The 22660-nt window shown below is 46.7% G+C and overlaps 2 protein-coding genes across 2 annotated transcripts; both read right to left on the bottom strand.

Moving 5' to 3' along the window:
• Positions 1–325: 325 nt before the first annotated feature.
• LOC120670318 (zinc finger protein CONSTANS-LIKE 12-like) lies at positions 326–1218 on the bottom strand. The gene is made up of 2 exons (XM_039950405.1): positions 611–1218; positions 326–497 (listed from the first exon to the last, which is right to left on the bottom strand). Exons 1-2 carry the CDS (start codon positions 1216–1218, stop codon positions 326–328), a joined length of 780 nt encoding a protein of 259 aa, XP_039806339.1.
• Positions 1219–1561: 343 nt separating this feature from the next.
• Positions 1562–22340, bottom strand: LOC120669770. The gene is made up of 21 exons (XM_039949616.1): positions 22059–22340; positions 21349–21901; positions 20610–20851; positions 19944–20035; positions 19768–19825; positions 19503–19648; positions 18851–19020; positions 18621–18769; positions 18225–18512; positions 17693–17833; positions 17213–17464; positions 16913–17053; positions 16522–16839; positions 16182–16355; positions 14591–15587; positions 14428–14516; positions 5870–5974; positions 4686–5786; positions 3348–3911; positions 3066–3261; positions 1562–2719 (listed from the first exon to the last, which is right to left on the bottom strand). Exons 2-21 carry the CDS (start codon positions 21872–21874, stop codon positions 1923–1925), a joined length of 6546 nt encoding a protein of 2181 aa, XP_039805550.1. The 5' UTR covers positions 21875–21901; positions 22059–22340; the 3' UTR covers positions 1562–1922.
• Between the last annotated feature and the right edge of the window lie 320 nt (positions 22341–22660).

Below are 22660 nucleotides of genomic sequence, written 5' to 3'. Positions count from 1 at the left end.
TGTTCACATTTTTTTTTCTTTCTCCCTTAATGAGCAAACCGTAGCACTGCAAGATGACAACACAAAGGAAAATTGTCAGCAGGTTAAGAGACAAATAAATAACCTAGCTAGATAAGGTGCATGCAGCTGTGAGCCGTGGAGAATGTGTAGTGCACACCTAAAGCTAGATACGATTAAGCAGTGAAAATCACAAGTTGAAAGTTGCAGTCAAGCGCACCATATATGGAGATGGAGGGAGCTTTGATTCATGTGTTCTTTTTTTTTTCATCTTCTTTTTCCGGCCTGTCTCTCTGTTTATGAAAGCCAGCCGTGTGCGTCATCTGCATCAACTTCTTGTCTCTCCCTTGTCTGTATTAGATGGATCGTCATGGACGGCAGTTTCCTCAAAAAAATTATGGGGATCATGAGAAGTTGAAGCCTTTGCAAATCGGCCTTTGACTCTCTGCCTTGTGTCGGCTCTGGCCTTGCGGGAAGCATACATGATCTGCTTGCAGAATCTGCGAGAAATAAGAAGCATGATGGATCATCGAGTAACGTGTATATATATTTGGCATCAAATAATGATTGATAAGTGCAGCCAGCAAATTAAACTAGGGAACATGCAACTGACCTTCTCTTCTTTTTCTTCTCGGTGTATCGGAGCTTGGCTCTCTCCCTCTCCTGCCGTTTCTTCACTATGGCGCTGTCAGCATCCTGCTGCGGCGTTTGTGGTGGTCGGACACTTTCCGGCGGCGGCATGGTATGGAATGCATCATTGCTTTGCCATGGTGAGGAGAGGTCATTCAGCATCTTCTCAAGCTTGGCAGTTTCCTCAGCGACATCCCATCCTTCCATCAGTTGAGCATCATCCTCCCCATCGTCCAAAAGGTGCGGTAACTTATCGGCGAGCCAGACCTCCATCGCATCCTGCTGCTGCGGCGTTTCGGTGGAGAGGATGCGCACCAGATCTGTAGGCGCGGGGCAGCCGGTGTACTGGGTGACGAGGGCGCCGGCCGGAGGCGGAGGGCCGCGACCGCCGCACCCGGCGCAGAGCGTGACGTCGTCGCAGCGCAGCGCGGCCGGCGCGACGTTGCATTTGTCGCAGAGCCGGGCGCGCGGGTGGAGCCCCGCGGCGGCGTGCAGGGCGGCGTCGCAGGGCAGGCAAAGCCTGGCGCCGCAGAGCAGGCAAAACACGATGGCGTCATGCGTGGCGCAGGACTGGCAGGCGGACAGCGGCATGGCCGGCGGCCGGCGGCGAGGATGATGACGATATGATCAAATGGAGGAATGAAATGGCCGGCGGCGAGGATGATGATGAACCAACGAAATGGCGGTTAAGTTAGTTGTTGGTTGTGGGATCGCTGGTGCTGGACTGGATCGCTCGCGCGGCAGCCGATCCCGACGATGCCGGCCGTGTGCATAATTTGCATTGGCTACCTTAGTTTAATTTCCTTCCTCTTGAACCAAAAAACGCCAGCTTCTGCCGGATTCTGTGTAAGAATTTGATTTGATTTACGCGAGCGATGAATTTGTGCCGAATCTCTTTCGCATATGCTACACCCAATTGTACAGGTAAAAAAAGAACATGAAATGCAAGGCCCTCATCATGTAATACGTGTGAAATACAACCAACACCTCAGCATACAAATACAATACAACCAACACCTCATCAAGTTATTATGGATGGATACGTGTGACATGTACAGCATGCTCACTCACACAGTGCTAGGCTACAACAGTGGACCAGAAAAGAAGCCCACCACGCACGGGCATGCCACACCCTAGGTTAGGTTAATCTTGGAGACAGACGTGTTTCTATTCTCAGTCGGCGGTTTACAGCACAGTTGGTTGACATTGGTGACGGTACCAATTTACAGTGAATCTAGAATGAATCACTACCCCTATTTGCTTCAAGCAGTCAACTCTAACTGTGCATTTTGCTACTATGATTCATCATCAGACAAGCATACCACATCTGCACCAGAACCATTTGTAGCAGGAGCCGTCGCCCTAGGCGCATCGCCGCTCAACCCAAGACTGGCTGTAAGCCATGCATCCAGTGATAATGACGGCTGCCCAACTGCTGTGATGGAAGGTGCTGCTGTATTCGAGCCTGGCGGTGCTGCTACTTGTAAAGCTGGGTTTGGAGCTGGTGGCACACGTTGTGCCTGGTGATGACTAGGATGCGAGCTTGAGGGCAATGATGTTGCTGGGAGGACTGAGTGTAAACCTGACATGCCTGAGGTCGCCACGGGGCCAAGGTGTGAATCTGATGGGGATGAATTTGCTCCCAGCACTGGTTGTGTCCTTGGGGACGTCGCCTCCACCCTAGTTGGCAGAAGCTGCTGCTGATTTCCAGGTGGCATGGAATTTGCTTTTGGTGATCTGAACTGGAGGTGAGGAGCAGGTGCACGAGGAGCCAATTCACTCTGAACTCCATAGCTCCCACGTGGTGGAGGCATGTGACTAAGAGGCGCTGACGATGTTCTGTAGAGATTGTCTGGTATCAACGGGGGAGGTTGGACCACTTGTGAGGACGGCAATGACGAACGAGACAAGTGCGACAGTGACGATGATGGTTGTTCCACCTGTGGTGCTTGGACTCTAAGCCTAGGCACTGGTGGTCGACAGGCTGATGGCAAGGCAAATGATGACGCTGAGGATCCCATCCCTGAAGGCCTCATCGGTGCTTGCTGAGAAGCCTGAGGTGTCTGACGAACTGTAGGAGCATGGGCTCTTGCTGCAGCTCAAAGAAATAAATGGATGTTAATGACAATTCTGAGAAACAGCTATATTAACAAGTTTTGGAGCCCGCCTTTCCACTTATTCAGTATGTCCACATTCAGAATAATTAGCAAGGTGTAAAACATTGCATACAACTTGGTTCTTGTGCATTTTATCTCGTTTAGAAGATCTACTGCTGCAAGTTTTTTTTTAAAAAAAAAGATCTACTGCACCTTTGGATGTAAATTGTACGAAAGGTGAAATTTAATGAAATGGAAATTTATCGGTGTTTCATACCAAATACTAATCATGTCGAGAAACTTAACTTCAAAGGCACAAGTATGAATGAGTATGCTCCATACCTTGTGCTGCAGATTGTGATATGAATTTGACCCGAAAATTCTCAGCCATTGATTGGTTGAGCAGAACTTTCTCGTAAAAATCATCAAGTGTCTTCTTTTGCTGAAGATGGGTGGAGTCATGTTCTTTAATTAACAAATCATATTTTTGCTTTATCTTCTCTATTTCTTGGCTGCATTCCATCCGAAGTTGTGTTTTCTGTCCAAAGTGGAACTGATAAGACATGGTGACATGGGAACTACCATAAAAAAATAAGGGTAGATAAATGGGACGAAGATAAGAACCTTCAGTTCGTGAGTTTTATTGACTGTGTCCATGTATAATCTTAATCTGTGCAACTCATTTTTCAGTGGTTCAGCATCGATAGGTGGGTGATTAAACATCATTGATGCCACTGGAAAGAGTTCTGTGGACTGCACAGAACCAGATGCCACCTCTGTCTGATGATTTCGTTGACTACGATCAGGTTGTGCTCTTTCAAGCAGGTTATTGGACACAGGGATTGATTGCTGCCTCTCAGATTGCAACAGTTGAGATGACGCTACACCAGACAAGTCTGCTTGTTCTGATTCTCCTTGCGAAAGTTGTGAACTCTGTTGTGCACACTGAGTCACAAGATTGTCCTGTATCTCGACTTCTTCAGAAACTGGCAATGTGGCCTGTCTGGAAGGAGCAGTGAAAGCTGGTGTGTCCAAGTGAGGTGAATCGGCAAAATCAGTGTTCCTATTTTCAGTGTCAACTTCCACTTCAGAATTACCTAAACGTTCACTTGTACCACCCCGTACTGGCACGCAAACAGCACCCTCCTCAACATGTTCAGTACTTCTATGGTCACCACCTGAAGGTTCCTGATATAATGGTGCAGGTACATAATGAGTTATTCTGTATCATAAGCTTATGCAATAACAATGAAAATATTAAAATAAGGATCCTATACAATAATGTTATGTGTAAACACAAAACATCACAAGAAAACAAGCACGAGGAAGTAGTGAAATACAATTAGTTCACAATGGAACACTAACCCTCATGCAAAGAAAAAGCAGGACATCCACTTGTATAGTATATTTAAGCAAATTGTACATAAAAAGAAGGATAGTGATATCCGCTAATAAAGTACGTTCAAGTAAATGAGTTAGAATACTCAGGACTGTCCTATGTGAAACGTAACATAATACATAAAGTTGTAGCTGTTCATGCCTTGGGGAAACAGACTAACAGGACTACGTGGTAAATATATTTAAGATTTGCATAGTTAACATGGAAAGAGTAAGGGAAAAACCACAATCCATAGATTAGGATACTACTTACTAGAAGCTGTACAAATATTTCTTACACCTTTTACTATATCACAACAGAGATAAACTTAACTGAGAAACTACCAAAGGATAAAACAGCGTAGCTGATGAAAACTATAGATCTCACATTTCTTTATCATGATATTATATACGTGTGATATTGTTCAGGAAATAGGTTATAATTCACAGGCTGAAAGTGATGAATTTGTATGCTAAAAAAATTATCATTGTCGCTGTGAAACTACTAAGAACTATCAGCATTTTGCATGTGAAAAAACATGCATTACATGTGTTAACTGTATTTCCAGCTAAAGGATTACTAACCAATGAGTGAACAGCCAGAGAAGCATCTCCTTGTGAGTTAATGCCATCAGAAACATTGCAGATCCCATTCACTGACAGACTGGCAAATGCTGGACCTTGAATAAGAACTTCAGGTGTATTCTGTGTTTCTTCTTCAACAACTTCAGATGCATTTACACTTCGAACCAATGTAATTTCCATTGTTGAATTGTCATCCAAAGACGGTGTTGTCGGAGCAGGTGCATGGACATGGCAGCTACCAATAACTTCCCTAAAGTGACTAAATTCGTCCATAGCAAATTCTGAATCTGGTAAGGGAATGTCTTGATCAAAAGTATGGTCCAATTGGCCAGACTTTGCTGCCTGAAGGATTTCCTCCTTCAACTGAGACTCCTTTGTCCAGGTTGCTGATTGCTGCATATCAAGCCTGTTGTGTTGGCATTTCATGTGATTCAAAAATGCACATAGAAGCATAGTAAACCATCCAATTACTAGCTTTATGTTCCCATCCCTGTCCTCTTGAGCAATGTGATTTTGACTTCTACGAAGATGTTCCACAACTAAACTGCATGCTTCTCTGAGTTTTACAACTTCCTTTTGCCTGTGCCTATCCAAAAACGAGACCTGATTTGAATGCTTATCCTGGATACTCTTTCCTCTTAAGGAGAACACTTTATCAACTAATTTAATTCTTTTTTCCATTATTCTACCAAGAAGTTCATCCCTCGATATACATTCCTCTCTATGGGGTCCTGGGTCAGATAGCAGCGCTTTCTCTCCTGAAGCTATGTCCTCAGTCCAAAAATCACCTGCAGCCTCTCGATGCGATCCAGCCTCAGAGTTACCATGAACTGAAGTTACCTGACTAGGGATTAACTCATCATTTCTCAGTTTAACTGAATTCTCCAGTTCACAAGTTGATATGTTGCTTACTGAAGCCGTATGATTTTGTTTGCTCATTTCGCCTGCTCTACGTGCAAACTTCTTCTTTAGTATCCTTAGCTTCCCGTACACATACTCAGCTAGTTCTTCAGTGCACTCATAGTTTAAGTTTTTTACAGCAAGGGTGAGCGATTCTGTACGATTGATCTTATGCTTTAAGAGAGAAGCAGCACGCCAACACTGTAGCATAGCATTAAACAAATAACAGCATTTAGCAGCAACCGTGTATAAAGTCAAACAAATAAAGTTTTTTCTTCTCTAACCAGAGCTATATTGAATGCATGCAGAATGCCCTTATCCTCCGGGCTGATTTGGTGATTCTTCAAAATATACTCCAGGGATTCCTCACATAAGGATTTCACATTCTCCTGCAAAATTAGTTATGACCCATCCATGAAAGCAATCAACTTGGACTGAAAAATGAGTACACAAAATGAAGTTATTTTAAGATTTTCACGATTTAACATAATTTTTTGGAAAAAAAATTTCATCTGGTTGCATTTTTGCTAAAAATAATGCCTTGTATACTTTCATGTGTTATGCAATAGAACACAAATACCATTTGCAATAACTTCAGTTAAACTCATTTTAGGTTCGGTGACCCAAGTACCAACACAACAACTGAATGCATCAAAGACGATAAATTAAGAATATAACCACATATGGTTAATGTAGGAGAGAATAATAGATTGTATTCTTCCAAACCCTAGAAGGGTGGCATATATAGATCCTATACATGGGCCCCTATACATGGGCTCACATATACACAACACCCCCCGCAGTCTGAACTACCGGCGCAGCGGTGTTCAAGACTGGACAAGAAAAGAGTACAAAGGGCAAATACCCCCCCCCCCCCCCCCCCCGCAGCCACAACTAGCCACCTGCTACGTTGAGGCTGAAGCGAAACTCCGAAAAGGTCGAGGAGGGTAGTCCCTTGGTAAAGATGTCGGCAAACTGGGAGGTGGTCGGGACATATAGTACCCGAACATCGCCGATGGCGACTCTGTCGCGCACGAAGTGTAGGTCGATCTCCACGTGCTTCGTCCGCTGGTGGTGGACGGGGTTGGTATAGAGATACACGGCGCTGACGTCGCAGTAGACGAGCGTGCTCTTGGCGAGCTGTCGTAGCCTGGATGCCTCCGCCACGCCGTTAGCGACAGCACGGTACTCCGCCTCGGCAATGGAGCGGGAAACAACCGGCTGCCGCTTGGACGACCAGGAGACCAGGTTGCCGCCCAGGAACATGGCGTAGCCGGAAGTGGAGCGGCGAGTGTCCGGACAGCCAACCCAGTCAGCGTCGGTGTAGACCACCAGCTCAACAGAGGACGAGCGGTGAAGCACCAGGCCGAGATCCACAGTGCCACGGACGTAGCGGAGGAGACGCTTCAACGCAGCAAGGTGTGACTCCCTGGGATCATGCATATGGAGATAGACCTGCTGAACAGCGTAGGTGAGGTCCGGCATGGTGAAGGTGAGGTACTGCAAAGTGCCGGCCAGACTCCGGTAGGCAGTAGGATCAGCCACCGGATCACCCAGATCAGCAGACAGCTTCGCCTGAGTGTCGACAGGAGTGGAGCAGGGCTTGCAATCAATCATCCCAGCCCGCTCCAGAATATCAAGTGCGTACTACCGCTGGCGAAGGAGAAGACCAGACGGGCGAGGCTCAACAGTGATGCCCAAGAAGTGGTGGAGCTGATCCAGATTCTTCATAGCAAACTCCTGCTACAAAGAAGAGATGACACTCTAAAGCAACTGGTGACTGGAGGCTGTGAGCACAATGTCATCGACATAAAGTAGCAGATAAGCAGTCTCATCCCCACGACGGTAGATGAAGAGAGACGTGTCAGACTTGGCCTCGGTGAACCCCAATGTCAGCAAGAACGTGGCGAACCGAGTACCAAGCCCGAGGAGCCTGCTTCAGACCATAGAGAGACTTGTTGAGCCGGCAGACCATATCCGGACTACTCGAGTCCACAAATCCCGCTGGCTGAGAGCAGTAGACAGTCTCTGACAAAGTGCCATGAAGAAACGCATTCTTCACGTCCAGCTGGTGCACAGTCACCATGGGATGAATATGCCGAGGATCCCGATAGATGACTGGCGGGTGGTACACCGCCGGCTCAGCTCGAGAGGGAGCCGGGGAAGGCGGTGGCGGCGATGGCTCCGGTGTAGGCATCGCAGGAGCCTCCAGCGCCGAAGTCGGTGCCGAACGACGCCGGTACACCTGCACCGCCTGAGCGTACCGCGCAGGTGTAGGGGAGGGCACCGGGGCCACACGTGACGCAGCAGGAGACACCGGTCCGCGCGCGGCACGACAGGAGGTCCGGGGACCTCGGGTGGCGCGACCGCGGGCACCGGGGCCGCACTCGGCGCAGCAGGGATCACCGGAAACGGTGCCGGTGTACCAGGAAAGCCTACAGGGAAATGACAGACAGGTAACGGTGGTTGAACCACCGGGTCAGTCGAAAACAATGAATCCAGCTCGGGGTCAGGAGAAGGTGTGGAGGTGGAGTAGGGAAAATCCGACTCGTCAAAGACGACGTGTCAGGAGATCAGTACGCAGCGAGAGGTGAGGTCAAAGCATCGGTACCCCTTGTGGTCAGGGGAGTAACCAAGGAACACACAACGAGTCGAGCGGGGCGCCAGCTTGTGAGAAGCGGTGGCGGAGGTGTTAGGGTAACACGCACACCCGAAGACCCGAAGATGGTCGTAGCGAGGAGGGGTACCGAAAATAGCGTGGTGTGGAGTGGGAGCAGGAGAAGCAGTGGACGGAAGACGGTTGAGCAAGTAGGTGGCAGTGTGGAGGCTCTCAGCCCAGAAGCGCGGGGGCAGAGGCCTGGATCAGAAGGGTGCGCACGACGTCGTTCGTCGTGCAAATCATCCGCTCAGCCTTGCCGTTCTGAGGAGAGGTATACGGACAAAACATACGCAGCTGAACACCCCGAGAGAGGAAGAAGGAACGGGAGGTGAAGTTATCGAACTCATGCCCGTTATCACACTGGACGGCCTTAACGGTGAGGCCGAACTGAGTGGACACCCAGGCAAAGAAGTGGAGGGTAGGGAAAGTCTTAGACTTGGCGCGCAAAGGAAAAGTCCAAGAGTAGTGTGAGAAACCATCGACCACGACCAGATAGTATTTGTAGCTAGACATGCTGAGTACAGGCGATGTCCACAGGTCGCAGTGAACAAGATCAAAGGCATGCGTCGCATGCGAAGAAGAAGAAAAGGGAAGTCGAACATGACGACCAAGCTAGCACGCATGGCAGAGGTGTTCAACAGAAGCCCTAGTACAAGGAACATCAGTACTACGACTGAGCTGAGCCAGAACGTCGCGGCCAGGGTGACCAAGACGGCAGTGCCAGGTGGTGGAAGACGGCATCGCGGCAAAAACGGCAGACGAAGAAGAAGGCGAAAGTGGTGCAGCGGAAGACGGAAGGCGAAGGGTGTAAAAGAGCCCCGTGCTATCACACCGGAGGAGCGGGCGCCGGGAGGCCGAATCCTTTACAGTGAGGCCAGAAGAGCTATGTTACCCGGATACGCGGATACGGATACCGGTACGCAATACGGCGATACGCGGATACGCCATTTCTCCCAAAATACGGATACGGGGATACGTCAATATATATAAAAAATAAAAAAAATCCACCAAAATTAGAAATTAGCACACAGACCATAAATATTACATAACATAATAATAACATTGTTCAGGACATAACATTCAACGGTTCAAGGCATAACGTTCAGGCCATTAAGCTAACTTAGGTTCGACAGACACATAATATAGCAACTAGATTAAGGACATGATATGATGAAATGATAAAACGATAACAGATAAAGTGATGAACTGATGATGCATGAACGGCAGCTGGCGATGGCAATCATCCATCAATCCATCATCCCTGATGAGAGAGTTTTTCCTTTGATCAGATTCCTGATGAGGGAGTTGATCAAGCATCTTCAGTCAGACCCATTGCCCCAAGATCTTCAAGAACTCTCTCAAGTTCTGGCTCATCAAGTGACAGATCAGCATGCTCAAGGAAATCAGCACCGCCCTCAAAATCAGATTCAAAAGTATCAGCTCCAATGTCCCACATTACAGATGGACCACGATTGTATTCCTCAGTTTTCCTTGAAAGAAGACGCAAGTTCTGGTGTGTGAAAACTAGATCCTCAGCACGTGCAGGATTCAGCCTACAAAGGCAAATTTGCAATCAGGAATCGTTGAACCGAACTACAGGTGGCAAACAATTAAGATTTAAGAAAACAGCAATAAGAAATAAGAGATTAAGAGGTAGAGTAGAACAAGAACCTGTTTCTCAAAGAACTATGGATCAGCCCATAGGTACTCCAATTTCTCTCATCACAAGAAGATGATGTTGGGTGCCCAAGTAGTCTAAGTGCCAACTTCTTCAGTTCTGGAGTAGAATGACCATGAATTCCCCACCATTGCTTTGGATCCATATAAGTTCTATCCTCAAGTGAATCAAATGAATTGAATCCAGGTCCAAACAAAGAGAAATTAGCATACTGTTGCTTGACCCTTTTTAATTCCTCACCAGAAAAATACCTCCTGAAACAAGCATTTCTCATTTCTGAAATCTCCTCATCATTGTGGGGGGCTTGTCGGTTTGGAATCTCATTGATCCATGCTTCAGTGTAGTACTTGGGATTTAATGAGTGTGCCAAGCAGTGCAAGGGGGTGTTGCTTTTTGTCCAACGGCTCACCAAGATGTCTTGCACAGCAGAGTAAAAGGTGGATTCTTCATGTGCCTCTTTCCCTTCATAACGATAGATCACATTCTTCACCTTCTCTATCATTGTGTCCCACATTTCATATATCAAGTGGAGGCATGGCTTGTCAGTATCAGCTGCCCGCACCATAGAATAGATAGGATCAATGAAACTGAGGAAATAGCGCACCTTATCCCACCACACATCATTTACAATCTTGTCCTTCACAAATTGGGCCGGACCAGGATTATCCTCCCTGTAGGCAGTCCACTTTTCACTCACTACCATCACTGAAAGAGCATCTTTTATAGCAACAAACCTCTTCAACATCACAACAGCAGAGGCAAATCTTGTCTCAGCAATGGCAAGGAACTTCAGCTTGCTATGCTCATTGAACATAGATAGCCTCATGGAGTGATTCATGATGAAATTCTTTATACAACTAGCATCTCCAATGATCTCACTGATCCACTGGAATTCATCATAAAGCTCATCATCAATGTCCCTAGGAGCACATATGTTCTTCAAGGCAAGGTTCAGAGTATGCACAACACATGGGGTCCAGAAAATCTGAGGGTGCTTCTGCTCAACAATTATACCAGCAGCTCTGCAATTGGCAGCATTATCAGTGATCACTTGCACAACATTTTGTGCCCTAACCTCATCAATTACAGCTAGCATCTTCTCTGAAATGTATTCCTTGGTCTTGGATATTCCTTCAGTGTTGATTGCTTTAAGAAACATTGGACCATCTTCTGTCACAGCCAAGAAATTCAGGAGTGGGCGCCTTTGAGCATCAGACCATCCATCTGATACAATACTCAGACCTTTAGAATTCCATGTTGCCTTGATGGGCTGCATCAATCTCTCAACATTTGTCTTTTCTTGCACAAGAAGGGTTGTCCTCAGCTTGTTGTAGCTTGGAGGGACATATCCTCCAATTGGATGATTGGCAGCAAATATGAAAGCCTTTCTGAAATATGGGTTACGTGCAAGATTAAAAGGCAGGCCTGCTGTGTAGAACATCCTAGCTATCAGTTCATCAAGTTGGCTACGGACTTCTAGATTGAAGCTAGACTCAATAGCCGAAACACCCTTCCCTCTTCCTCATCTTCTCATTACGCTCAGTTGGAAGTGGAATATCTCTAGGCATGGCCCTCCCAGCAGCAACATTGGCAGCAGAAATTTCAGCTTGCAGTTGTTCAAGAACATGAACAATCACCACTCGACAAAATGAAACCCCAAAACCAGAAATCTTTAATAGATGTGCTTTAACTCTAGAGTAACTTCCTTGGAAACCCTTATCACAAAGTCTACACTGCATCTTTGCGTTGCCACCCTGACCCTTTCCACACCTCTCAATGATCCGAACATACCTCCACAGGGGCTTCTTGTCATCATCGTCTGGAGGAATCACACGAGCAGAAGCCAAGACTTGTTTTGCAAGAGCAGGATTGTTGGCAACAAGAAATCCTTCACTTTCACCACCATCAGTAGATGCAGAAGCATTTGTACTACTACTAGTCGCCATTAGATCTAACATGAGGGGAAATAGCCACAGAGCAGATGAATCAGCACATGGGGAGATAGATTTGAGAAGGGAAGGACAAGGAGGAGGCACGGAGTTGGACTCACCAGTCACCACGGAAGGGGAAGGAGGCACGGATGGGTGGACGGGCGGCCGGGCGGCTAGACGGCGGTGATGGCAAAGAGTGATGAGCAGCAGAGGGAATGAGTGGGAGGACGGAGGAGGCACGTCCGGGTGGCCGGGCGGCGGTGACGGCACGGGAGCGCCAACGCCGACGAGCGGCGCTGCTCCGCGAATCGACGAACCTGCCGTGCAGGAGGCCGCTGCAGGCTTGTGGCTGCGCGAGGGGGGTGAGAGGTGCGCACAGCTGAACGCAGACTTTATACGAAGCGATTGAGTGGTGTTAGGGTTTGAAGTATCCCACAGGTATCCCACGGTATCCCATAAGTATCCGATTTATTTTTATTAATTGGAAATGCCTAAATCCCCCGATACGTATCCGGACGTATCCGAGGGGTATCCGTATCCGATACGATATCCGATACCGGTACGTGAGTTTTACGAAGTATCCGCGTATCGTAGCAGAAGAGTCAAATTCGATGGAACAAAAATTGTCAGCTGTAAACTGACGAATGGAAAGAAGGTTATGAACCATCTGAGGAGCAACAAGGACATTAGGAAGACGAAAAGAAATAGGAGCAGAACCGACGGCGGTGACAGGAAGGCAAGACCCATCACCAACCATGATGGAAGAAGGACAAAAGGGGTTTGGGGGCCGGACAGAAGAGAGGATACCGGCATCTGGGGTGGTGTGGAAGGAGGCACCCGAGTCGGCGATCCACTCGGTACTGACCGGCGGCGTCAGCCCCATGACGCTGAAGGACTGCGCCAGTGCAGCCTGGTCCCAACACCCAGGCCAGGACAGCTGCGGGCTGGGCTGAGCGGGCGGGGTCCAGAACGGAGCGATCGCGGGCGGCATACAGAACGCAGGCCACGCCATGGCCAGCGCGGCCGTCGCGGGCACAGGCAGGGGCGGCACAGCACGAAAGGCGGATCTGGCGGCGAGGGCGGCGGCGGCGCCCTGGGGGCAGCCACGCGCCGGAGGCGGCAGCCAGCGCGGCGCGCGCGGCGACGAGGGAGGCAGCGGCTTGCGCGGGGTCCCTGGGCGCAACGACCTGCGCGGCGTGCGCGGCGGCGAGGGAGGCGGTGGCCCGCGCGGCCTGCGCGACGGCCTGCACGGCGTGCGCGGCGGCGAGGGAGACGGCGGCCCGTGCGGCGTGCGCTCGCGCAGCCTCTACGAGCTTGGCCTCGAGGTCCCGCAGCATCTCCTGCACGCGCTCATGTGCGGTAGCAAGGGCGGCGCCGGGGGCCGCGAGAGGCGCCAGGGCGGCGGCGGCACACCAGCCCTAGAGGGTTCGCGCGGCGCGTGCACGAGCGCCGCTCCAGGGTGTGCGGCGGCGGGCGGCCTCGGCGGCCAGGGCGCCAGGGGCGCGGCAGGGGCCAGGGGCGCGGTGGCGGGCGGCTTGGGAAGGGCCGCGGCCACGGGCGGCGCTCTAGGGGGCGCGGCGGCGGACGGCCTCGGTGGCCAAGGCGCCAGGGCGGGGCCACCGGCGGCGGTGCCCGAAGCAGAGGAAATCCGCTGCAGATCGCGTCCGGGTCGGCCATGGGGTCGAGCAGCGGCCGCACGGCAGCAGCGGCGGTGGCAGGCGCGCCCGCGCCAGGGCCGGCCTGGGTGACGGCGGCGGTCTGGGTGGCGGCGGCCGCGCCCTGGGCCTGGGCGGCGGCAGCTGCAGGGCGGCGACGGCGGCTGCATCCGCGCCGGCAGCAGCAACGGCGGCGACGGCCCCGCCTTGGAGCAAGGAAGGCGGCAGCGCGCCCTGGAGCAGAGGGGGCGGCAGCGCCCTACACGGCGCGGCAGGGGCAGTCCCGCCCGATCTAGCGCCCGCAATGACATGGGCGGCTCCGCCCGATCCAGAAGCAGGGGAGAGTGGAGGGAAGGAGGAGAGGGGAGGGAAGGAGAAAGAGGAGAACACCGGCGGCGGCGGCGGCCGGCCGGCCATGGTGGCGGCGGCGGCGGCGCACAGGGACCCGGCGGCTGGAGAGAGGGAGCTAGGCTATTGATACCATGTAGGAGAGAATAATAGATTGTATTCCTCCAAACCCTAGAAGAGTGGGATATATAGATCCTATACATGGGCCTCTATACATGGGCTCACATATACACCAACACTTAAGAGTTAAGATAAACTAATTAGTAGCAACTGTCAAACATGAATGGATTCCATATGATACATTAAGAATATGATGAACAATGAGTCAACTTGTTCCATCAAAAAGAGTAAGATTTATCAAGAGCCAACTCGAAAATTGACTCTTGCCAAAGTAGTATGCATGGTTCAGAACTGATAAATGTTAACAACCAAACTCCAACAGCCTAAAATAGCTAAATTCTCTCTTACAAGTTTTCTGTGAATCTAAATGATTTTACATAGGATATAACAATTAAAAAGAGAAAGCATAAAGTCATAGAGGGAGTAATGAAGTTAACATTTTTAGCAATACCGGCAGTTGCAGCAACTTGTATAACTTTGACAGTTCTGGCTTGAGTTGCACGTGTAGGCCTTTTTGTGTGCCATGAAGATTGTTTCTCTCTACATAATGAAACTGTATTAGCAAAATGCAGTATCCACATATAAAGACAGTAATTCGGTTACAGTTGTAATACCTAGTTCCTGCCACGTATCTTCAACTGATATTTGATGAGAACTTGATGGGGTATTGTTTTCAGACAATATAGTGTCGTTTTTGCCAGGTGGGACTTTTGGAGATGAATCCATGACTTCACCAATTCTTCTACGTTTTATTCTAGCTTCATCAGTTTCTTCAGTAGTTACTTCCAACTGCTCTGTGTTTTTCAATTGTTCTTCTACGTTTTGTATCTTTCTACGGCTTCTTTGTGCTGGCTCAGATATATGTTGCCAGCGAGGAGACCTTCCATTAAGTAAACTTGACCAGTAGACCCAGAACTTTGGCAGATCACCATCAACTGATGCAATTCCCTCCCTCTCACCTACTACGACAGTGTCTCTGAAATAGAAAGATCCACGCAGATAAGCTTGTGATATGGCTGCATTGTCCATTTCATTGCTGAGTTCAACCTTGTTGGGTAATTTTGTTGAAAACTCCGAAGCTACATTATTCACTAAAAGCTCATCAGCATCAGAGCCTTTGCATGAGTGGCTAGGGTTCTGAAACTCCTCAAGTCTATTAAAGAGACATGATGCACCCCAACTGAGCAGACAATGGCTAAGGCTAGGGGTTATATTCAGAATATTGCTATCCAGAATATGACCATGCTTTGCAAGAATAAGAGCCTTTTCCTCCACTGTACAAGATGAATATAAACGAAAAATAGGCACACGTTCAGACTGTGACTCCATGCTGACCCTCTGAAGAGCTCTCAAGTCATTCACGGGATTCCAATCGCTACCATATATAATTATGGCATCAACTGATGATAGCTTAATGCTTGGACCACATGCACGACTATCAATCAAAAAAATAAATCGCCCCTTACTTTTGTCATTGAACATATTCATTGCTGTCTGTTTCTTTTGAAGTAGCAAACCACGTTCAACACGTTCGTATGACTCAAAACCAAATCTCTGACGAACAAAGTCATCCAAAATGTCACCGATAGGGTTGCCAGACCCACCACCAGACTGCCATGTGAAATAAAGTAGAATAAGATTAAATCAAAAGCTTTGTTAATACAATAGCTGGAGATTACAAAGGCATCATAAGCATACTTAATCGATCGTCACAATACCAATAAAGAGCATATCAAAACGAATGACCATATTAATCATTATAGACATATATACTATAAGACGACCAGATGTGTGTAGTGTGTTAGAGATTATTCAGTTCTCTTGGACTGCAAAGAACTCAACATAACATTGTCAATAACCTCCATGCTGCGTTACATCACCAATGCCTTTTTGTGATTCTTAATTTTGTAACTGACACAAGTCAGATAAATAATTGGTATCACCCACCTACTCGAGACAATAAACTTAAGTGCTAAAATGTGAGTAAGCTATGAACCTTCTCAGAAGATTAACTAACCTGGAAAATGAAAGAAACCGTATGGGCATAAGATAGGTAAAAAGTTTAGAATTGCTAAAGGCTGCTAAAATTTCAGGCTTAAGTAGAAGTGAATTGCTCTTTACTCGAATCAACATGTATAAACTGTACCAAAAGTAAATAATGCAAGTAAAAAAAATAATGGAAGCATAATACCATGGATGTCTCACCTGGGTAAGAATAAGAACCCTTAGACCTTCAGTCCTAATCATCTGGAGCATTTTGTCAAGCAGCAGCAACTTGCCACATGAACGCACTCCAATATCAAGGATATCAGTTACAGGGTGACCCTTCGTAAGAGAGTTTTGCAACATTTGATCAACGAGATAAGGGTGGTCACAACACTGTTGCATAAGATTAGCTCAAGATCAGTAGGTTTGTCTGCAGCTATATGTAATAAATAATTTTACATGCAGATTCCACCAAGTCCAGCAAAATAGCTAATTTAAAACAAGTTGTACCATGCGTGCAGCACTATCAAGAATGTTGTAACAAGTTTTAACAGCAAACCTTCCGGAGGGATACAAGAATGTTGCGAAGCGCACCAACACTATCAGTTTTTGAATGTGATCGAAGTGCTGGGGAGTTTGATAGTAACGTGTAACAGTACATCTCTAATTGCACCGGTGAAAGGTGAGCAGGAACCCAATACTCCAAAAGCTTTGAAGAATCTGCCTTCCGCTCCAATGCAACATAACGTGCAAGTTTTGCTTTCAGCACTGCTAGGGTGCCAGCTGTATCAAAAGAAACACCATTTGAAACACTAAATGTACCATTTTCTTCAGGGTTTAGGAAAGATAGCAGATTGATGTACTCAGGAATATTTTCCTGCAAGACAAAACAAGACAATATGACCCACTTGTGGTACAAAAGAAGTTCAATATAAGGTTGTTGGCAGCACCTTCAGTGAGGAACTCAATAAAACCATCCTAAAATTGGTCGGAAGTTCCTTAAGTTGTTCAAGGCATTTTGAAACTCTTGAGTTTTGACAATCATCAACCATAACTGCCTCCCAACTAATTTGCCCAATGGCTTCAATGTCCTGTATAATAATGGAGCAGAAAAATAAAACTACATGGTATAATTACTTGCAAGGAAGCTTCATGGTTGCATAACATTGATGTTAAATGCATCAAAAGATAGAACTGGTATTCTTTTAATTGGTAAGCTAGACGAGCTTAGACTAGGAGAATAATATTACCTCTAAGATGGCATCAGGATGGGACAAGAGAACCTGCAATATCACAGAACCATCCTCATAAAACTCCAGATCTCGAATTGATTTGCGTACATCTTTCTCCCCATTGTATACAACAACATTGATGGATGCTGCCAAGCGACTGAACTTAGTCTCCCACAAGGAGAGAGAAGCAGAAGTGGAGACAATGAGGAGTGGTCGGCAGATGTGAGGCAGTATGGACATCACAAAAAGAATGGTCTTAATTACTCGCTCCTGTAAAATAGACAAGTATAATTAGTTAAACCATGAAATCAGTGGAGGCATCCACCATACTGAATTAAAAACAGCCATCATACAAGGGCGCCAACAGAATTAGTCACGCTTGTAACCAAGCACAAATAAATTCAGAGAGAATCCAAGAACTCAAGTGGAAGGTACCAATAAAACACCTTCCAAATATTTTTTTCATGCATAGTGGCTAAAATATTTAGATAGTTCTACCTGATCATCGATGAAAACAGCACCACGAGAATTGTGCCAAAACTCAAGAAGCTGATTGAGCGAACTCAAAAGATCATCATCTAAACCAGGGGGGCAACCATCTGGCAGTCTCTGGAGTTTCTGAAACATGCCTCCCTTAACCTGTATAAACCAGGGATAGTTTGTAGTTACTCAAAACTGTGAAATCTTTAAACGATCTAGGGACTGTTTGGAATATAAGACTGCGACAGGCATTTAACAAGTCTGAACCCATATTTCAAATGGTTTAATGTCCAGACAACTGCAGAAGAAACAAACTTGCTTGGAAGTATGAGAGCTCATTATTTGTGTGAGGTGGCCTACCAAAGCAATGTCCAGACAACTGCAGAAAAACAGACTTGCTTGGAACTAATAGAGTTCATTACTTGTGGTAGACTAGCAAAGCGATGCGCATATAGCCCAATAGCTCAAAATCATAGATTACAATAAGTTTCCTTGCCAAGTGAAGTTGCAGTGTGCCAGTTAATATGAATAAATGTTTTCTGTGGCATACCTTGTCTACTTTTGCTGGATCAGACACTCTTCTTGCAGCTTCAACACGGTTCTCATAACTCCTTTTGAGCTCCTCAGCCTCAGGGGTACATAAAAAAGATGAAGTCTCAAGTTCCCATGTAGCATGTTCATAGCCCAGACCTTTCCATTTCACTAGCCATTCGACATTACAATATGCAATTTTGTCACCTAGTGAATTAAAAAAACCCTCAGCTTCTTTTGGTGGCATAAGTGATCTCCTCTTCAACAGACGGTGTGGTTCAGCCCATTCCTGCTTCCACCTTATTGTCTAAGAATCAAAGAAAGAAATGAATCAGCAGACATACTTTTGAAGAGTCTATCAGTCTCTGAAGAAAAAAAAAAGATGAACAAGGGGATTCATTGCGCAAGTGATTACCTTTTCTTTATGAATCCTCTTACTAAATTTGGAGATAAGATCACAACCTTGCAAGGTGCTATCGACTATATCACTTTCTGAAACCCATCGATTATGTACATGAGCTAGATTCTTGTACTTCACAAAATATTGTTTGCTGTTGTCGGCTCCTACAATGGACAAGAAATACAATTGATAAATGAATGACAGCAATCGAAAACAAACTGTCATACATTTAATTTGATAATTACCCTCCTTAACATCCAACAGAGACTCAATTCCCTCACTGATTGAATATATACCGAACTGGATCCTCTTTTTTGTACACATTGTGCAGAGCCATATTCCTAGGGACACATCCAAGGGGGGATCCATACAAGAAAGATGGTAATGTCGTTTACATCCTTTTCCATCACAAGACCTGTTACCAAACAAGAAAAATGGAGTTTAGTTTTTATCAATATCCCAGCACATCAAGTATGAATTCGAGAACAAAATTTTCACATTTGCAGTATGGTATTAGAGATTAATTGCTCCACAAAGCATATGTTTGAAAGATGCATTAACTACAAGGACTATAAGGTGTCAAGTTCTACGATCTAACACAGGCGAGTAGAGAGATACTAAACCACTAGCTATCAATCACCTGAAATTGCATCTTTTAGTCACCTAAAAAGGCTCAGTCACCTTGGAAAAACGTTCACTGACGAATCCTACCATCCGTCTAAAAATAAGGCCAATTGTGGTAGAAAGTAGCAAGAAATTTAGGAAAGCTTTACTGGATTTCATTTAGCATGATCATATTCCGTTTTCAATTCTGGGTCGATATTTCCATACTTTCAGTATTAAGAAAATAACATAGAAGCAAAAAAGACAACTTGAATAAATTACAGAGTAACTTACTTGAGAATAACTGAGGTTTCCCTACTTCTGCAACCAACACACATGTCATTGTAATCTGTTTCATCACATCGGATAGCTTCATTATGCCTTGAAATGCATGCCCCTTGAATCCCCGTGGAATCACCATCTTCGATTGCCTTGCTGGCCTAGACCACAATAAAAAGAACATTAACTGCAAGCATAAGATTATATCCCACCACATAAAAATAGTAATGAAAACACGTATGCTACACAAGAACTTGCAGGAGCCTTATTTGATTACTACCTCTTCATGATGAGCAGTAGAGCAATCCATATTTTGCAATTCTGGTAGAGAGTTCTGGCTGCAATACAAAAGGTGAACACTTAATAAGTTAAATATTGCCAACAGCATGCATAGTAGTATTAAATAGAATATAAAGCTAAATAGTATAAATAATTTGCAAAGTTCAGTTGGAGTACTTTGAGTCACAAGAAGCTTGCTCTCCAATGTCCAATATAGAAATGCATTCCGCTGCCTTATTTAGTGAGCACATCTCAACAGGCATATATGACTGTAGAAAAAACAAAATGCAATGTTGAAGTCTCCAATACACATTGATGGATAATAAGAGAAAATAACCAAGACTTCCATGAAAATATCAAATACCACACTCCAAAGTACCAGGATGCTGTAAAAGGCTAATGAACATAAGAAGCCAAGTGGTAAAAGACATAATGAGTAAGTGGCACTGGAAGCAGTATAACATTTGTATGCGTGAACAAATACAACACTCGAAGGTATCAGGATGTCATAAAAAGCTAACAGAAATAAGAAATCAAGCAGTAAAAGAGAGCATGATAGATACTGCATCCATTAAGAGTTAGTAGCACTGGAAGCAGTATAACATTTGCAAGTGCGGAAACTGGATATCTGGAACATGCATGTAATTCTTTCATGCTACTTGGAGTAAAATACCAGTGAAGGATGAAAGAAGGCAACACCGCTAAACTTTCCTAATGCTTGGTGCATCAATTTTATCAATAGATACCCAACTACTGCTTACTGCACTGGTTCCATCAGCAGCACAAACATAGGGCTGAACATGTTTGAATCTCATATTATTGAGAAGGAAATGGCAGCCAAACCTCTGAAACAAGATCAGACTGATGAGATCTAATCTTCAATTCATCTCCCTCCAATATCACCTCAGGCATTTCATGCAAGTCAGAAGAGTGACCTTCCAAAACCTTGTTATCAGCCCCACTTGAAGGTTCCCTGTTGACTTGCTCCTGTGCATTACTTTCTTCATCCACCAAAACAGCAGCATCGTCTTGCGCTTGCATCTTGGAAGCATTTTCCTTGTCCTCCCTGAGAGGAATAGCAAGCACTACATCGCGAAATTTATTGATAAGTGAAGTTAGCATTTGGATGAAACCTAAGCATAGAAAAGGAATGCCACCATCAGCACCCCCAGAGAGAGAGAGAGAGAGAGAGAGAGAGAGAGAGAGAGAGAGGTGATCGAAACCTTTGTCCTGAAATGCTAATCCTAAATTTGATTCCAAAGAAGCTATAAAGCTCTCTTGGAGTGACAATGGAAGGCTGGTTAATCATTATTGCTATGTGTGGTGTACCATGATATCAGTTGGTTTTATATGGTGCAGCACGCTAAGGATGCGTCAATACATTGCACTCAACAAGAGTACAAGACCACAAAGAAGGCTAAACGATGCAACTGTTTTTCTTTTATTACATAATCCTGAACATTCTGACAGATGCGATGTTTGCAACAAAGAAATCAAGTAATGAGCTGAAATAACGGAACTAGGATGCCTGATCAGGTTTTAGAGACGATTAGTCGAATGAAATGGCATGGACATCCCGTACCTGGTGATTTGGGGCTTTCTTCTGGACCGAAGAGTGCAATATATCTCTTTGTGTTCATGAGCCTTTTCTGCTTCTTAGACTGCGTGGTGGCAGTCTGAGCATCATCTTCAGTTTTTCTTTTGGCGATTGGGGCGGATGTTGATGTTCCATTAGAATCCTGGTTTGACAGGGGAGAAGGTGAGCCGCTGGTATTCCTAGCTCTGGCGGACCTTTTTGGCGAGGATGCGGATATGGGGGTAGCAATGGCAGTGGCGTCCCTGGTGAGCCTTGTAGCGGATCTGTGGGAGGAAGTCGTGGCGGGAAGTTGTTTATATTTGTTCTTGCCTCTGGTTTCCCGAGTAGACCTCCTGAGGCTTGGTGTGTGCGCATCGGCAGCGGCAGCTGTGGTGCCCCTGGTCTCTCTGGCGTTGGGAAGCTTCCTGGTAGCAGTTGCAGAAGCAGGAGGAGGAGGAGTGGTGTGTCCGTCTCTGGGTGCACCTGAGCCAGCAGGTCCTCCTCCTCCTCCTCCTGATCGGGTATTGGCCATGGATCAGTAGAAGCACATCAGCAGCACCTGGGGACATAAGGCCGTTTAGGCATTTGTTTAGGGAGGGAAGGAATCCTCCGAGGCGCGAATTGGATTGACTCCAATTCAAAGCAGAGGACAAGGGATGGATCGAGCGAGGGCCCTAGACAGAAGAATGGAAGCCTTGGGTCCTTGGGTTACTTACCAACCGGGCGAGGCGGCAATGGAAGAAGAAGAAGCAGAAGAAATCGGTCCTGAAATCCGCTGACGCGGCGCTGGAGCAACACTGGCACTCACCGGAGTGCCCAAACCCTAGCCCCCAAGGAAAGCCGCCTCGCCGCCTCGAGGAGCTTTACGGTGAAGGGGGGTTGAAGGTGGGTGGGGGCAAGAACAACAAGGGGGAAGGGCGTGAATTGAAGGCGGTCACGATTGGGGGTGGGGGGGGGAGTACTCGATCGATAGGCTTTGGGGGAGGTCGAGGAATTTCGATATTTGACATCAGTCCTCGCCTTTTTTAACTTTAAAATATGACATCGACATCGAACGTGCGAATTCTTTTATACGAGGGATTTCACTTTTTTCATGATTTCGTGAATTTCACAAATGTTTTTCCTCTCCTATGCACCTGAACTTTCCATTATACCCTCACTCTGTCCAAAAGGATCGATTGGATCCGTTCTTCTCTCACGTGCTCAATCTGTCTCTCGTGTTCATCCCGCCGGCCCTCTCCCTGCACGTTGCTCGCCGCCGGCCCCAGCATGCCGCCCGCCCGCCGCCGAAGGCTCGCCGCCCGCGCCGAAGCACCGG

The sequence above is a fragment of the Panicum virgatum genome, chromosome 4N, assembly GCF_016808335.1.
Source record: "Panicum virgatum strain AP13 chromosome 4N, P.virgatum_v5, whole genome shotgun sequence".
NCBI lineage: Eukaryota > Viridiplantae > Streptophyta > Magnoliopsida > Poales > Poaceae > Panicum > Panicum virgatum.
Note: the sequence above shows the minus strand (reverse complement) of the source record. Positions and strands in the feature narration are given on the sequence as shown.

Excerpts from the sequence above, each read along its gene's own strand:
- LOC120670318 (XM_039950405.1), bottom strand. The coding sequence starts at position 1,218 with ATGCCGCTGTCCGCCTGCCAGTCCTGCGCCACGCATGACGCCATCGTG. Across the intron at positions 498-610 it reads GAGAAGAAAAAGAAGAGAAG|ATTCTGCAAGCAGATCATGT; the intron begins GTCAGTTGCATG and ends TATTTCTCGCAG.
- LOC120669770 (XM_039949616.1), bottom strand. The coding sequence starts at position 21,874 with ATGGCCAATACCCGATCAGGAGGAGGAGGAGGAGGACCTGCTGGCTCA. Across the intron at positions 19,021-19,502 it reads GAAACCTCAGTTATTCTCAA|GTCTTGTGATGGAAAAGGAT; the intron begins GTAAGTTACTCT and ends GTTTGGTAACAG. Across the intron at positions 5,975-14,427 it reads ACAAGTTGCTGCAACTGCCG|GAGAATGTGAAATCCTTATG; the intron begins GTATTGCTAAAA and ends CTAATTTTGCAG.